At 53.3% G+C, this 17,226-nt stretch overlaps 1 protein-coding gene across 2 annotated transcripts in view; it reads left to right on the forward strand.

Annotated features, from left to right (window-relative positions):
• Positions 1–16,600, forward strand: part of Scn4a (sodium voltage-gated channel alpha subunit 4) — a 28,533-nt gene extending 11,933 nt beyond the window's left edge. The window contains exons 14-25 of one of the 2 annotated variants that reach the window (XM_052758765.1): positions 5,145–5,621; positions 7,754–7,889; positions 8,288–8,442; positions 9,323–9,496; positions 9,936–10,058; positions 11,561–11,839; positions 12,117–12,170; positions 12,367–12,504; positions 13,134–13,238; positions 13,823–14,093; positions 15,081–16,250; positions 16,467–16,600. In XM_052758765.1, the coding sequence (XP_052614725.1) occupies positions 5,145–5,621; positions 7,754–7,889; positions 8,288–8,442; positions 9,323–9,496; positions 9,936–10,058; positions 11,561–11,839; positions 12,117–12,170; positions 12,367–12,504; positions 13,134–13,238; positions 13,823–14,093; positions 15,081–16,250; positions 16,467–16,552 (3,168 nt within the window). In that variant the 3' untranslated portion in view covers positions 16,553–16,600. The remainder of the gene's footprint in view (positions 1–5,144; positions 5,622–7,753; positions 7,890–8,287; positions 8,443–9,322; positions 9,497–9,935; positions 10,059–11,560; positions 11,840–12,116; positions 12,171–12,366; positions 12,505–13,133; positions 13,239–13,822; positions 14,094–15,080; positions 16,251–16,466) is intronic. The other variant, XM_052758766.1, reaches the window with a different exon arrangement.
• Positions 16,601–17,226: the final 626 nt, after the last annotated feature.

Below are 17,226 nucleotides of genomic sequence, written 5' to 3' on the forward strand. Positions count from 1 at the left end.
TTCTTAAAACGGGTTTCTGGCCCCAGCCCTAGAGAACGTGACCCCGCAAAGTCTGGAACATAGCCTGGGAACCCATTTCGGATGAGTCCACACGCTGCTGCTGTCACTGGTTCAGGGACAGTGTCCGTTTGTTTCTGAGACTCACTCTGTCACCCAGACTGGCCTAGGACTTCCAGCAATCCTCCTGCCTCAGGTTCCTGAGTGCCGTGATTACAGGTGTGGACCATGCCTGGCTTGTAGGCTGTATTTGTGTATGTGTGTGGGTGTGCGCATGGGGTTGTATGAGCACACTCTTGCCCACCTGTTGCCGTGTGTGCAGGTGCACACATGTACATGAGAGTGAGAAGCTCATAGGTCCGCCTCAGGAGCCACCCACCTTGCTTATTTATATGTGTCATGGATGCCTGTGTGCACATTCACTCACATAGGTGTGCAGTATATGTGTACGTGTGTGCGCGGGTGTACATACGCAGGTATGCACATGTGTGTGGAGATTGGAGGTTGGTGTGGAAGGGTTTCCTTGTTCACTCTCCACCTATATTCTGAGACAGGGTCTCTGATTGATTGGCAGACTAGCTGGCCAGTGAGCTCCCGGGATCTGCTTGTCTCTGCCCATCTGGACTCCACCCCCACCCCAGTTTTAGGGTGACAGATCTGAGTGATCACACTGTCTTTTCTCATGGGTTCTGGGGATTCTAACTCAGGCCATTGTACTCATGTAGTAGACACTTCACATGTAGCAGCTACCTTCCCAACCCTGCAATCTGTGGGTTTTTTTTTTTTTTTTTTTTGGTTTTTCGAGACAGGGTTTCTCTGTGTAGCTTTGCGCCTTTCCTGGAACTCACCTGGTAGTCCAGGCTGGCCTCGAACTCACAGAGATCCGCCTGGCTCTGCCTCCCGAGTGCTGGGATTAAAGGCGTGCGCCACCACTGCCCGGCGCAATCTGTGTTTTGAGGGGAGCTGATCTATAGCGGCAGACAGACCTGCATTATATATTCTAGCTTCCTCATTGTTGCCATGGTGTGAACCATACTGAGCCACAGCTGCTCTCCAGTCAAGCTGGGGTCTCTGTCAAAGAGAAGACAAGTATTTCAAACGGTCGAGGTCACTAGGATGGTTGACTTCACTAGTACACAGAAAGAGGCAGCATGGAGTGGGACCAGGTCCCCATGAAGGTTTTCTTCCACCTTCTTTACCTCTGGTCCTGTGGTCTGGAAAGAAGAATCAGTTCAGTGCTGGGCAACCCAGAAATGATGGAACTCCTTTTTTTTTTTTCCCCAAGACAGGGTTTCTCTGTGTAGCTTTGCGCCTTTTCCTGGGACTCACTTGGTAGCCCAGGCTGGCCTCGAACTCACAGAGATCCGCCTGGCTCTGCCTCCGAGTGCTAGGATTAAAGGCATGCGCCACCACCACCTGGCTATGGAACTCCTTCTATTTTGGCCCTCTCTGTAGCCTAGGGCTTGGTGTGTGGAGCTGTGCATGGAAGAGATGCAGGCTGGACAGGGGCGAGACTTGTGGTCCAGCTGGCCGGGATTTCTGTGACTGGGCCTGTCGACTCCTCCTCTTCTTGGGGTAGAGGTGGGGTCACTCCCATCAGGGCTCCTCAGTGCTGTCCCTGTCTGCCTCCTGTGGTGGCTGACACTTGCTCTGGGCAACAGAGAGTAGAAGATGCCGGCATATCCCCTCAAAGGCTGGAGGAATCTGTGGGCTGCTGGGTCAGCGCCTCTCAGATATCGCTGAGCTCTGGCTAGGGGCTGAGGCCGATGGGGGAGGGGGTGTCACCTCAGCTGGAGGAGACCGTGGGACAGCTACAGGAGAGAACTCAGGACTGCAGTTCCTAGGAGGGGGTTCTGAGAGAGTGGGGGAGAAAGAGGCGTTTTCTGGGCCAAACTTAGGGTGAGTGTAGATTTAAGGGCCAGGATGGCTAAATGAGCCTGTAGGAGTGACCTCTCTGTACATTATGTGTCAGCCTTGCTTTGTAACCATGACTGTCCTTGAACTCAAGATCCTCCTGCCTCAGCTACTCAAGTATTGAGATTGCAAGTATGCACCACAGTGCCCACTTACATTTTCCCCCTCCGAACCCAAGGCCTTGTGCTTGCTAGGCAAGCACTCTATCACTGAGCTAAGTCCCCAACCCCCCAATTTTTTTTTTTACTGTTTGTGTGGGTATTGTGGGGGATGGGGAGGAGAGGAGAGGAGAGGAGAGGAGAGGAGAGGAGAGGAGAGGAGAGGAGAGGAGAGGAGAGGAGAGGAGAGGAGAGGGAACAGGACCATTTTTGTGGAGTTGATTCTCTGTTTCCATAATGGGATCTGGTAATTTACCTCAGGTCCTTAGGCTCCTGTGGAGAGCCTTTTGACACCCTGAGCCATCTCACTGGCATGAACCCAGCAATAATTTTAACCTCTTTTTCCTATCTGGAAAATGAGGACGTCAATGGTGGTGATCATAAGGTTTACCTGGGGCAGGCTCAGTGCTTAGCCTCTGGGTTCAGGGAGGTCAGATGTTACAGGTGCGTAGTTTTAGGTTAGTAATCATTATAATAAAATGGGTGACCACCTCCCCTTGGGGGAGGGGGAGGCTCCAGCCATTAGCCCAAAGCTTCTGGTAACCCTCCCCCACAGCCCTGTGAGGCCGGGAATGTTGTCTCCGCACTGGAGGAGACCCAGAGATACCCAGCTCTTGAGACGCTGAGCTGGGACTAGAGCCTGGCTCTGTGACTCCAGTAACTATGACGCCCGTGAGGCTGCCGGTGATCACGGTGTCCTTGATGCTGACAGCACTTGTTCAGCATTTGCCCAGAGTCCTGAGCTCAGTCTGTGTACTCAGTCAGTCAGTCCTCACCACCACCCGAGGAGGGGTGGACTGATGTGTCTATTTCAGAGAGCAGGAAGCAAAGGCTCAGAGCTGATATATTCGAAGCCAAGTTTTCTGGTTCCAGAATCTACAGTCATGGCATGGCACTGCCTCTGTGTACTGTTACACACACACACACACACACACACACACACACACCCTACTGACTCTTCCAGCCCATCTCTGAGACTCTCCCAATTTGCTCAGAGGGCTTGCAGCAGCCCAGGGAGACAGTGTGCTCATCTCCTTGGGCACTGTCTCCTCTCACCCCTCTCAACCCCCTCCCTCTCAGGCTTCAGAGAAGCAGGTGTCTGCCAGAGGGCACCAGGGCACCCTGCCAGCGTTCATGAGCACTCATACCCTCTGCATCCATGGCACTTGGTCGCTTCCTTTGGGTTAGTGTGAAGAAGGAGAAGGGACTAAGACGTGGGTACCCCACCCCACAGAGCTCCCAGGGAGACTGCCCTCCCTCTCCTGCCCCTCCCCCTTTGCCAGAGAAGGCTATTTCTGTCCCAGGCAGGAGCCGTGCGCAAACCCTGCTGACCCAGAGAGCAGCTAATTCCCATCTCAAATGTGTTTCTGGCAACTGGATGTCCCCTCCCCAAAGGGAGAAGAAAGACCAGTAAATATGGGTGGGGGCAATGGCGGGAAGCTATGGGATGTGGGCAGCGACCCCAAGCACATGCCCCCGAAGAGGATTTTAATATAATTTTTAAAGATATTAAACTGATAGTTGAGACAATGATGAAAAGACCTTGGAGGACACCGATCATGCCAGGCAGTGGGACACATGAAGACAGTCAAGGACAGTAGATTTTCACACATAAGCTCCCTTATTCCCTCGTGCTCAGGAGCGTAAGACCATGGCTATGCCCTTGGCAGGCAGAAGCTGTGACCTCCTACCCCAGACAACTTCACCTTCATCTTACTGTTCAAAAAAATGGGTGGGCTGGTGGGAGGAAGGGCCGCCATATTGCAAGCCTCCCAGGATATAGGTCATTTTGTAGTATAAGGCAATGGTGCCCTCTAAGGTTGTATAACGGCACTAGCAACCTGAGATATAGTCCTAGCTATGCTGTATGTCTTAAGACAAATCATTCCACCACTCTGGGACTCAGTTTTCTTACTTACAAAATGCTGACCCACCCTCGAAGTTGATCATTTAATTCCTCTACCTTGCGCAATTATCTATTATTGCATGTGTAATAGCAGTCAGTCTGAGTACCTAGTAAGTCTTCTAACTCTATTGGTTTTTTGGTTTTTTGTTTGTTTGTTTAGCAATCACAATGTGCTGGAATTATCTTCATTTTACATTAAACTAAAGCATAGGATAGCCTAATAAACCGAAGTGTAGAACTGGGTAGCATGGTACCAAAACTTATCCCCTAGTCTCTGTTGACACCTATACCCATAGTATGGGATTTGTCTGATCAAAGCCCTGCTTCTACTAGGCTGCAGGCTCTCTGAGGCCACAAGGCAGGTATGTAGTCATTGTCCCCTGGAAAATAAAATGGAGGGAGTGGATGGGTTGACTGTGGCCTTTTAAGACCTAGTCAGCAGTCAGATGTTGGTGGCACATGCCTTTAATTCCAGCACTCAGAAGACAGATGCAGGTGAATCTCTGTGAGTTCGTGGCCAGCCTGGTCTACAGAGTGAATTCGAGGATAACCAGGGCTGCACACAGAAACCCATCTCATAAAACAAACAAACAAAACAACAGTAAGAAAAAAAAAGGGATTCCTAAAAGTTCAGAAGCTTGGACCTGGGCAACAGTGAAAGTACAGGACAATCTCAGTAAGAGCCTCTCTCATCCAGCACCCTCCCCAAACCCTGTCACTGCCTTAGACAGCAGGGTCCCATGACAGACATGAACCTCAGTTTCCATATCTGTACGGTGGGACTGACACTAGCAGCCCTCCTACTGGCAATCATGAGTACCATCTACCCCAGCAGATGACATCCTTTTATATTTATTTATTTATTTATTTATTTATTTATTTATTTATTTATTTATTTATTTATGTGTATATTTTTGAGGCAATGTCTCTCCACATAGTCCTGACTGTCCTGGAACTCACTATGTAGACCAGGCTGCCTCAAACTCACTGCTACCTCTGCCTCCTGAGTGCTGGGATTAAAGGTGTGTACGGCCGCACCAGGCAGATGGCATCCTTTCAAGTGCCCAACATGAGGCAGTTCTGCTGTATAGTCCTAAAGACCCCATTGGGGTGAAGGTGGTATCCCCCAGCCCCTGGCTGGCCTGAGACCCTCTGCCCTTGCTTTTCAGGTCCTGAATCTGTTCCTGGCTCTCCTGCTGAGTTCCTTCAGTGCCGACAGCTTGGCAGCATCAGACGAAGATGGCGAGATGAACAACCTGCAGATCGCCATCGGGCGCATCAAGTGGGGCATTGGCTTTGCCAAAGCCTTCCTCCTGGGGCTGTTGCACGGCAAGATCTTGAGCCCCAAGGACATCATGCTTAGCCTGGGTGAGCCCGGGGGTGCTGGGGAGACTGGGGAAAGTGCTCCCGAGGACGAGAAGAAGGAACCGCCACCAGAAGATGGAAACAAGGAACTGAAGGACAATCATATCCTGAACCACGTGGGCCTGACTGATGGCCCCCGTTCCAGCATCGAGCTGGATCACCTCAACTTCATCAACAACCCCTACCTCACCATTCAGGTGCCCATTGCCTCCGAGGAGTCCGACCTGGAGATGCCCACAGAGGAGGAGACTGACACGTTCTCGGAGCCTGAAGACATCAAGGTGATCCCATTGAGGGTTTGGCTGCAGGGGACAGGGGACAGTAAGACCCAGCTTTAAAATTTTGCTTAACTTTAGACAAGTCATAAAACCTTTCTGATCCCGAGTTTCTTCATCGGTGAAAGGTTCCTGCCCTGTGGCGTTGTGTTGTGTTGGCTCACACACAGTCAGCTCTCTGTGAGTGTTAGGACAGGCACCAGGATTACTACAGTTGACCAGGCCAAAACTCTACCTGGGCACTTTCTGCCACCAGATGGCATTCTTGGACATATATTTTTGGTTTTTCGAGACAGAATTTCTCTGTGTAACAGGTCTGGCTATCCTGGAACTCACTCTGTAGACCAGGCTGTCCCAGAACTCACAGAGATCCGCCCCTGCTTCCTGAGTGCTGGCATTAAAGGCTGTACCACTATGCCCAGCTCCAATAGGCCTCTCTTAAATAACTCCCTGGGCTTGAAGGTCCTGCCAAGTCTTTGCCCCGCATATGTTCAGATCTGATCTATAGCTCCAAAGCCCCCCTGCTGGCTGAAAGTGGCATAGTCACTTATCTCTGCATAGAATTCCTCTGGGGCTGTTCCAAACTTCCTGGACCTGGTACCAAGGTACCAGGTACAGGGTACCAGGTCCAGGCCAGCAATCTGAGGACAGCAAGAGAACCCAATGGGAGTTTGGAAACAAGGACAAGTCAGAATGCTGATCCACTCAGCCCCGCTGGCCTAAGACAGCTCACTCCTCCTGGCCCTCCCTTTGAGGATTTAGGAGGTTACTGAGACACAGGTGGTGGTCACCCTCAAAGTCTGGGACCCTGTCGGGGCTGCCTTGGGGGAGCTGACTCTGAACACCTCACACTTCCTGCAGTCCTAACAGGAAAAAGATTAACAAGATGGGAGCAAGGGATGACACCCACCCACCCTTCAACCCCTGGGCCTGGCGGGGCACTAATGAACTTTGCCCTAAAAGCTCTTGACTCCTTATCCTAACCCCCAGCACACACCAGTACGTGGTGGCATGTTGACTTACCGGGGGCTTGAGTGCCTGCAATGGTGCTATAAATACCCCCAGGAAACATAGCACCAGCCTCGACCTCGGTATTAGGAACTCAGTGCGGGAGGGGCTAGTGGGAGAGTGGCAGGTCCACGGCTCTGGGAAGGCAAGAGGTCTGAGGAGCAAGCAGAGCTTCAAGGGCCATTATGAGAGTTGACATGTGAGGATGGGGCCACGGTGTATGCTCTGATTGGCTAAATGCTCCATGCCTCAGTTTTCCTTTCTGTCGACTGGCAACAAGACCTGCCCATCCTTGGTTTTCAGGCTAGTGCACTGGGTATAGAGCTACCACACACACACACACACACACACACACACACACACACACACACACACACACACACACGGAGGGCGCTGCCCAATTCATCTTTCTCTTCAGAGACTTCACCATGAAGGATCTCCTTGAAGCATGGAAGCCAGCCTGAGAATCTGGCCTGGGATTACACCAGGGGGTGAGGGGGTTGGAGGAGGCCTAGCTAGGCCAGAGCACCAGCCCCCACACCCCACCCCCACTGTGATCAGATTCCCTTGGCGCCACACTGGAGCCTTGGCAGGGGAAAATTTTTCCATCCTCTCTGGACCTCTCAGCCAAACAGCCCCTGGGGGTGGGAAGGCTTGGACTCTGGGGGCACCATGTGCCTGCCCTCTGCAGCTGTGGCAGCCCAGCTCTCCCTTGGCTCTGCTTCTTACCCTTGCCCCTTCAAAAGCACCTTCAGGCCTCTTTTCTTCTGCTGACCCCCTTCCTATAGCCCTACACCTCCGAGGACCCCACCGGGCTGAGGCCCCCACCAAGCATCCCTTAGCTCATCTCCTGTCCTCAGGAGGCCTCCTCACGACTTCACTGTGCTTTCCTAGGTCTCAAGTGCCATGAGGGCAGAACTGAGGACATCTTGGTCACTAGGGTGCTTTCGCCAGGGTAGAGTGATAGTTTCGCAAGGTTAACTAAGTGAATGAATGAATGAACTAATGAATGAATGGAGCCTGCTCCACTCTCTTCTCCTTTCCGTCTGATCTCCCATACTACCCCACCTGTTGGGAGAATACGGGGATCTCTTGGGACCCAGGAGTCATGGGCCCTGTGGTCCCCACAGAAGCCGCTACAGCCTGTCTACGACGGGAACTCCTCCGTCTGCAGCACAGCTGACTACAAGCCCCCTGAAGAGGACCCTGAGGAGCAGGCTGAGGAGAACCCTGAGGGGGAGCTGCCTGAGGAATGCTTCACGGAGGGTGAGGAGGACACACCTACAGACCAGCCCCCCACCCAGGCCAGAGGAGGGCTACAGAAATACACAGGGTTTTCTTCCCTGGTGCCTCTCGACTTGCCTTACCTGGGAAGCCAACACCTGAGCCTGAGAAGCCGAGGCTGGGCGAGATGGGGGAGCACAGGGCAGCTGACGTCCTGAGCTTGCTTGTGAACCATCTTTTTCCTCTTGTGTCCGTCTTAGCAGCAGTTGGCACAGGGATGGAATAGGCTGTAGAAAGAGTCCTTGAGCCCCCCATGGGAACCAGATGGAGCCAGGTGTGGGGAGGAGGTGGGGCCCTGGTCTTGGGGCAGCATGACAGAGGGTGGGAAGGTGCATCCTGAAACACCCAATGGCCAGTGACATGTACCACCCGCTTCCCAGCCTGTGTGCAACGCTGCCCCTGCCTCTATGTGGACATCTCCCAGGGCCGTGGGAAAATGTGGTGGACGCTGCGCCGGGCCTGCTTCAAGATTGTTGAGCACAACTGGTTTGAGACCTTTATTGTCTTCATGATCTTGCTCAGCAGCGGAGCCCTGGTAGGCACCCTCCCCCAGAGGGCAGGGCGGGAGCAGAAGCAGGGGCCTTGCTCCCTAAGGCTCCCACCCCTTTATACCAAGGGTGGATGCAGACAGGACACTTCCAAACCCAGAGAATCCAAAGGGAGACTCATCTATATTTCTGACAGATGTTTTTAGAAGTGTGTGTGTGCGTGTGTGTGCACGCGCGCGTATGTGTGTGCATGTGTGTGTGTGTGTGTGTGTGTGTGTGCGCACGCACGTGTTTGTATATGTGTTTGTGTGCATGCATGTAGAGGCCTGAGGTGGATGGTAACCATCTTTCTCCACTGTTCTCCACTTTCTGCATTGAGGCAGGGTCTCTCACTGAACTCAGAACTTACTGTCTAGGCTAGGCTGGCTGGCCATCTTGCTCCAGGGATTGCTCCTGTCCTTGTCTCCTGAGTACTGGGATTATAAGCAAGCGGCCACTTCCATCTAGCCTGATATAGGCTCTATGATTCTGAACTCCAGCTCTCCTGCTTACAGGAAAGCAGTGGTCTCTCCCCAGGCCAGCATCAGTTTCTAAAGTAAAAGACTGAGTCCTTTGTTTTATAGCCTCTATCCCCTCAGCCAGTGGGGAGGCAGGTGGGCCCTGGGAATTTGGAGTTAAGGGTAGAAAGGACTGAAGATACATCTCTGTGGACCTCCAGCAGCTGATTGAGAACTAAGACTCTTTCCCTACCAGGAAGTTTGGCCCTTCCAGTGATAGACCAGGGGCTGGAAGATGCTCAGGGGTGTCCCAATCTACCTCCCGAGGAAGAGCCCTGAGAACCAGCAGCAGCAGGCAGGATGGGGGAACAGAGCTTGCTGCCCCAGTTCCTGAGCCCCCGGTCATTGTGGGTTGTACTGGTGTCCCCAGGCCTTCGAGGACATCTACATCGAGCAGCGGCCGGTCATCCGCACCATCCTGGAATATGCCGACAAGGTCTTCACCTACATCTTCATCCTGGAGATGCTGCTTAAGTGGGTGGCCTACGGCTTCAAGGTGTATTTCACCAACGCCTGGTGCTGGCTCGATTTCCTCATTGTGGACGTGAGTCCCCCCGGGTCTGGTCACACAGCCAGATGTCAAGACCTTTAGGGAACCCAGGCTCTTGGAGGTGGGACCTCTCCAAATTCACGCAGAGAGTCAGGCCCCCTGGTCAGCACTGCTCCCTATAGGCTGATCTCTTGCTTCCAGATACTACAGCCCAGGCCTGGGGCCTTATGATCCCTGCCAGTGTAAGGGCAGGATTTCATATGTTCTTTGATAGGCATGCAGGACCATACGAGACAGGCACTAGCTTTCCCATTTCCTGTCATAGGTGACATTATTGAGGGGTACTAGAGGTCACAGGCTACTCTTCCCACCAGACAGGATCATCCACCAGGGATGGGATCTACAGGAGACAAACAGAAATTGGGATTCGCCTCTTGTTGTCCCAGGAGGGAAGCCAGGGACCCTGCGCCTTCTGAACACACATTTCCTACAGGTCTCCATCATTAGCCTAGTGGCCAACTGGCTGGGCTACTCTGAGCTGGGGGCCATCAAATCCCTGCGCACACTACGGGCCCTACGTCCCCTGAGGGCACTGTCTCGATTTGAGGGCATGAGGGTGAGTATTGGATGGGGGAATGCTGAGGAGGGCTCAGGGCGCGGGAGCAGCCACCCATGGGGCAGGGTTACAAGGTACATGACAATATGTCGGTCAACCAGGGGCAGGCAGAAGGCTCAAACTGCTGATGACTGGAGTTTAGGGCTGTGACCTATCTCCAGGAAGCCCCGTTCCCATTAACTTACCCCTGCCACCACTGGAGGGCAGCAGAGGCTGCTGCAGTGGCCCGGAAGGCTTGAGGCAAGAGGAAGGAAGGTTGGCCTGTGGGTTTATGGGTCTCCCCACCTCAGATTGGGGGCCCCCAGGGCCCTATAACAGGAACACGTGAGCAAGTACTTCTGCTTCAGTACTGAGCCTGCCCCTCTTGAGCGTGGAACCATGCCTTTGGCTTCAGGGGCACTTTAGCGAAGATCCCCAGAGGTCCGAGAGAGCAGGAGTCACAGGTGAACACAGGGTCTGGGCAAGATCAATGGGACTTCCATCAGGGAACGGAAGACCTGCTGGGAGTGAGATCTCATTCCAGGGCAGTAGCAAGCTCAGCCTAAGCACTCCGACCTCCCCAGTTCATGTAAGAGGCTAGCCCAAGGCTGGGCCCCCAGTCCTGGTGCTGGGGACCTCAGTCCGCTGAGAGAAATAACCTGCTCGTGGCCAACTGAGTGGTTTGAAGAAACACATAGCATCCCCAGCTCCTGCCGCCAACTCCGTCTAGAGGTCGTGAGATAGCTCTTACATAAAGGGGAACTGATCAGGCTAGGGTGTGGCTCGGTTGGTAGAGTGGTCACCTAGCATGCACAAAGCCCTGGGGACAATCCCCTGAACCTCATACATTAGGTGTGGTGGCACACACCCCTAATCCCAGCACTCAAGAGGTGGAGGCAGGAGCAGCAGCTCAAGGGCTTCTTCAGCTACACCGCAAGTTCAAATCCAGCCTAGGATGCATGAGACCCTGTCTCAAAAACACTTAAAAAGGGGTGGGGGTGGTGGCAGCAGGGGGCACAATTCTCAGATTCAACCAAGACTAAAATAGTTTGGTAAGCCTATATGGCCAGGGCCGGTAAGGGACAGGGACCTGACCCTGAATCCTATTGCTCTGCGGACCTTGGTGGCTTCTTTTAGGTCCTTTCTGTGTCTTTCACTGATGTGGTGAGCCAAGCCAGGTCACATGGGCTGAGTTTCCTACGAGTCTGAGAAAGCGTTGTTTATCTCCTGTCCTGTGACCCATGACCTGGCAGCTTCCAGAGAAGCCTGGTACCCTCACTCTGCCTTGATGGCTCCAGCCAAGCAAAGAGCCCTTCTAGAGGACCAGTCTGCTAGCTCCCTACCTCTACCCCTTACCCCTGCACCTGTATGTCCCAGCAGACTCCTCCCCCACTAGGACTGGCTAAGATTAGCCCTTCTTGACTGCCAGTGCTCAGCTCTGCCTGGTCCCCTGGCTGGGAGTCCCCTGTGAGATGCCCGAGAGTGTCTCTAGCAATGACCGCCACCACCACCCTGGCCCCTAGGTGGTGGTGAACGCCCTCCTGGGAGCCATCCCCTCCATCATGAATGTGCTCCTTGTGTGCCTCATCTTCTGGCTCATCTTCAGCATCATGGGGGTCAACTTGTTTGCTGGGAAGTTCTACTACTGTGTCAACACGACCACCTCTGAGAGATTCGACATCTCTGTGGTCAACAACAAGTCTGAGTGTGAAAGCCTCATGCACACGGGCCAGGTCCGCTGGATGAACGTCAAGGTCAACTATGACAACGTGGGTCTGGGCTATCTCTCCCTCCTTCAGGTGGTGAGTGAAACCCACTGAGCCTTCTCAGAACTGGGTAGAAGTGCCCGGTTGTCCCTCATCATATCAGTATCCACTATTCCATGTTAGGGGTGGCCAACCCCTTCTGCAATGCCATGGGACCTGGAGGTAGTGTTTATCTCTCTCTAGTCTATTTGATGTTGCCCAGTGAGGCCCTGGCAGTTGGTCTTTGGAGAGGGCTTGATTAGGGAAGGGAGGGAGACATGAATGGTGGTGTATGGGACAGTCCCTCACCTCATGACCTGCCATGATCTCTCAGGCCACTTTCAAGGGTTGGATGGACATCATGTATGCAGCCGTGGACTCCCGGGAGGTGAGTTGACTCACTGGGTTGATAAGTAAGTTAGAGGGGAGCTGATAGTGGTCCATTCTGCCATCCTCACGTCCACCCCACCTCCACCTCGCCATGCTAGCTCTTTGGTAGTCCAGCAGCCTGGGGAGGAGGGGAGTCCCGCTCATAGTACCTTGGGGAACAAAGAGAAACCCGGGGCATGTACCTCGCCTTGCAGAAGGAGGAGCAGCCGCACTATGAGGTGAACATCTACATGTACCTTTACTTCGTCATCTTCATCATCTTTGGCTCCTTTTTCACGCTCAATCTCTTCATCGGTGTCATCATTGACAACTTCAACCAACAGAAGAAGAAGATGAGTATCTGGCCCTCCCCGGAGGACCCCCCCCCCCCATACCCCATCCACTTATTTCTTTCTGTAGTCATCGGCTGCCTGAGCAGTCCTGAGCAGTCACTGACCTGGATACCTGGGGCAGCAAGCATGGGTTGAAATCCCACTAGGGGACTGAACCGTGACTTGACCCCTTAAGTTTCATTTTCCCAATCTATAAAATGAGGTGGACGCGGAGCCAGACAAGGTGACACACACCTGAGTTTCAGCACTAGGTGGTCTAGGGCAATAAGTTTACGAGTTGTAGGTCAGCCTGGGCTACATAGTGTATTTGAGGCCAGCCTATGCTACAAAGAGAGACCCTATCTCAATAACAATAAATTAAGTAGACACAAGCTAAGGACCCATTGGTGAAGCATTAGGGGAACTTAGCTTGAAACTGGGAAATGGGCCTGAAACCCTCTCACTCCCTCCTTCTTTTACTCATCCACCTTCTTCAGAGCCCGTTTCCCCCTTCCTCACCCCTCCACCTCCAGCCGCACCAGACGCTTCTCAAGGGGTACAGTCCACCTTCAAGGCAGTGCTTGAGCTGGGGGGTCCTGGGAGCAGGGAAAGGGACCTGCCTCAGTCTCACTGTCTCTGTCCTACTATACTTTGGAGGGAAAGACATCTTCATGACGGAGGAGCAGAAGAAATATTACAACGCCATGAAGAAGCTTGGCTCCAAGAAGCCCCAGAAGCCCATTCCCCGACCTCAGGTATCAGGCTCTGGGCCCCTCCTCCAGTGGCCTGTACCAGGCTGCCGCCTGAGGGGACAGCAGATGTCCACGCAGCCTTTGCTCTGCTCCACGTTCGAGGACTCAGCCTCACAAAGGCTCTGCTCACAAACACAGAGATGTCTCTAGGCTCCTGTTACTGATTACCCCCCTCCTAGCCCCACACAACTTCCCAGTAACTACCCACCTTCTCAAGTGAGACCTCTGGCCTGTGAGACAGGGGCAGCAACAAGGAGCAGGAAGTGGATGTGCACAGACCCCAGCAAACGGTGACTTGGGAAGAGGGGTAGAGATGATTTAGGAACTGTGTAGGGAGGAAGGGCCCTAAAGTGGGGACCGATGAACACAGACGCAGCCCACACACAGAGAACGATGTGTTTCCAGACCTTCCCTCCTGTGGCATACTTCACCACCATGCTTCGCACCTACTTCCTCCCCCTCCCCCTCCCCAGGCCTCTGTTGTACCGTCCTGCGTCCTGCACCTCCCACTCATACCCATCCTGTCTGGGTCTTGATCGTATCCCCCAATTCCATGTTCCTCATGTGCGCGCTCCGTCCCACTGCAGAACAAGATCCAGGGCATGGTGTACGACTTTGTGACAAAGCAGGTGTTTGACATCTCCATCATGATCCTCATCTGCCTTAACATGGTTACCATGATGGTGGAGACGGACGACCAGAGCCAGCTCAAGGTGGACATCCTATACAACATCAACATGGTCTTCATCATCATCTTCACAGGGGAGTGTGTGCTCAAGATGTTTGCTCTGCGCCATTACTACTTCACCATCGGCTGGAATATCTTCGACTTTGTGGTGGTCATCTTGTCCATCGTGGGTGAGCTGGCAGGGCCACACCAAGATGAGTTATTCAGGGAAGCCTTCCCTCATGCACATAGACCTGGCACACGCACACACCTATACAAGCACACACATGTGTCTGCCATTCTTTCACCTGTAATGCACAGAGGAATGCATGGCTCACAGGCCACCTGTCATCTGTGCACACATGAAGCCTTGGGTGTGTTCTTGGGCGGCCACCTGCTGAGCCAAAAGGATGAGAGAGGGCTGAAGGGGTAGTTCGTCGATCAAGAGTTTGCTGTGAAGGCACAAGGATCTGGGTCTGATCCTCAGGACCCATGTAAAGAAGCCAGGCATGGTGGCACATGCTTGTGATCTCAGCACGAGATAGTGGAGACAGTTGGGACTCTGGACCTGACTGGCCAGCCAGCCTAGCCTAATCATTGGGCCTCAGGGCCAATGAGAGACCCTCTTTCAAAAAACAAGGTGGATGGTATCTGAGGAGAAATGATACATGTGGTTTTTCTCTGGCCTGTGTGCATGCACATACACAAATGCATATGTACAAATAAGTATGTACATACATGTAAACATCCACACAAATGAGAAAAGGTTCCAGAATTTTCATACACTGAGAGGAGATCAGATTTGTCTACAACCACAACAGTAAGCAGGTACTGTTTATTGAGAGTTTACTGCATGCCAGGCATTTACTATGCACTTAACGGGCCTGGCCTCACTCTTTCACGGTGGTGCCATCTCACTCCCATTTTACAGATGAAAACAAGCCACACAGCTATTCTCTCCTCCCCACTTTCTCTCACCTGTGGTATCTGCAAGCAGATCTAAGGATGGGCTCCCATCATTTTTAAATATATCCCACCTCCAACTGTCAGGACAAAGTAAGCTGGGGCCCCCAAGAGCTCTAGGAGAAGCCATAGTCAGAGGGTTGAGCACACAGGGCCAGGCCCCCCCAGCCCTCCATGTCCCCAGTGCCTGACCCAGCCTCCGTTTCTCTCTGTAGGCCTTGCGCTTTCTGACTTGATACAGAAATACTTTGTGTCACCCACACTGTTCCGCGTGATCCGATTGGCACGGATTGGGCGAGTCTTGCGTCTGATCCGTGGGGCCAAGGGCATCCGGACGCTGCTGTTTGCCCTCATGATGTCACTACCTGCCCTCTTCAACATTGGCCTCCTCCTCTTTCTGGTCATGTTCATCTACTCCATCTTCGGCATGTCCAACTTCGCCTATGTCAAGAAAGAGTCGGGCATCGACGACATGTTTAACTTTGAGACGTTTGGCAACAGTATCATCTGCCTCTTTGAGATCACCACGTCAGCCGGCTGGGATGGGCTTCTGAACCCCATCCTCAATAGTGGGCCCCCAGATTGCGACCCAACACTGGAGAACCCAGGCACCAACTTCAAGGGTGACTGTGGCAACCCATCCATTGGCATCTGTTTCTTCTGTAGCTACATCATCATCTCCTTCCTCATCGTAGTCAACATGTACATTGCCATCATCCTAGAGAATTTCAATGTGGCCACTGAGGAGAGCAGTGAGCCCCTCAGTGAGGACGACTTTGAGATGTTCTATGAGACCTGGGAGAAGTTCGACCCTGATGCCACTCAGTTCATCGACTACAGCCGCCTCTCTGACTTTGTGGACACCCTGCAGGAGCCACTGAAAATCGCCAAACCCAACAAGATCAAGCTTATCACGTTAGACCTGCCCATGGTGCCAGGGGACAAGATCCACTGCCTGGACATCCTCTTTGCCCTGACCAAAGAGGTACTGGGTGACTCTGGGGAGATGGATGCCCTCAAGCAGACCATGGAGGAGAAGTTTATGGCAGCCAACCCCTCCAAGGTCTCCTATGAGCCCATCACCACCACCCTCAAGAGGAAGCAGGAGGAGGTGTGTGCTATCAAAATCCAGAGGGCCTACCGCCGCCACCTGCTACAGCGCTCTGTGAAGCAGGCCTCCTACATGTACCGCCACAGCCAGGATGGCAACGGAGACGGAGCCCCCGAGAAGGAGGGCTTGATTGCCAACACCATGAACAAGATGTACGGCCCTGAGAATGAGAACAGCGGTGTGCAGAGCCAGGGGGAGGAGGAGAAGGGCTCTACAGGGGATGCTGGGCCCACCATGGAGCTCACACCCACCAGCCCCTTGGACACTGCCCAGACTACTCCTCCTCCCCCATCAGCACCACTCCCATCAGCACCACCACCATCATCAGCACCACCACCACCATCAGCACCACCACCACCATCAGCACCACCACCACCATCAGCACCACCACCATCATCAGCATCACCACCATCATCAGCATCACCACCATCATCAGCATCACCACCATCATCAGCACCACCACCATCATCAGCATCACCACCACCATCAGCACCACCACCACCATCAGCACCACTACCACCATCACCACCACAGGGGCAGACTGTGCGGCCAGGAGTCAAAGAGTCTCTTGTATAGAGAGCGGTATCGAGGTGGCCAGCTGAGCATTGACACAGGCCTGAAGCTCCCATTGACAGAGCTGTGTGCAGAGCTGGAGGATGGGACTTTGAGGCAGGGGCTATTCAGGGCTTGACGCCTGGGCTGAGGGAAATGGGAATTGTGCCAGGGCTCAGGTGGGGTCGAAGTCCCTGCCTCCCAATTTCATCTTTACATTGCTATGACAGACATTCTCTTGGCCAGGACACCAGAATGCTGTTCCCTACTTGGGGAAGGGCCAGCATATCATGGAGGGATTGGCTGCCTTGCTGTCACTACTCTTAAGGGCCCAAGTCCTCCAGCTCTAGCCAGGACAAAGACAAGTCTTAACCTCAAAAACCTACATCTGACCCCCAGGGCTTAGCCAGCGCTCCCATCCCTGTGACTCAGACGCAGCTTCTCCCTGCCAGCTCAGGAGTGCCCTGTAAAAAGGAAATAGTTCTGGTACCGAAATTGCTGCACAGAGCCAATTGGCCACTGGATCCGGATGTATCAGGCTGGAAACATGACTTCTGAAACCTTTCACTCAGTCATATCCAGGCCGGTGGACAGCTCCCCTGGCTGGCCCCTGGGGGGAAGAACCAAGGAAGGATTCCCCTCGGGAATTACCTTTCTCTAGGATGCATGGATGGGTCCTACAGGCTGGGTCCTGCCAG

The sequence above is a fragment of the Peromyscus californicus genome, unplaced genomic scaffold (genome assembly GCF_007827085.1).
Source record: "Peromyscus californicus insignis strain IS unplaced genomic scaffold, ASM782708v3 Scaffold_3__1_contigs__length_106647218, whole genome shotgun sequence".
Classification (NCBI taxonomy): domain Eukaryota; kingdom Metazoa; phylum Chordata; class Mammalia; order Rodentia; family Cricetidae; genus Peromyscus; species Peromyscus californicus.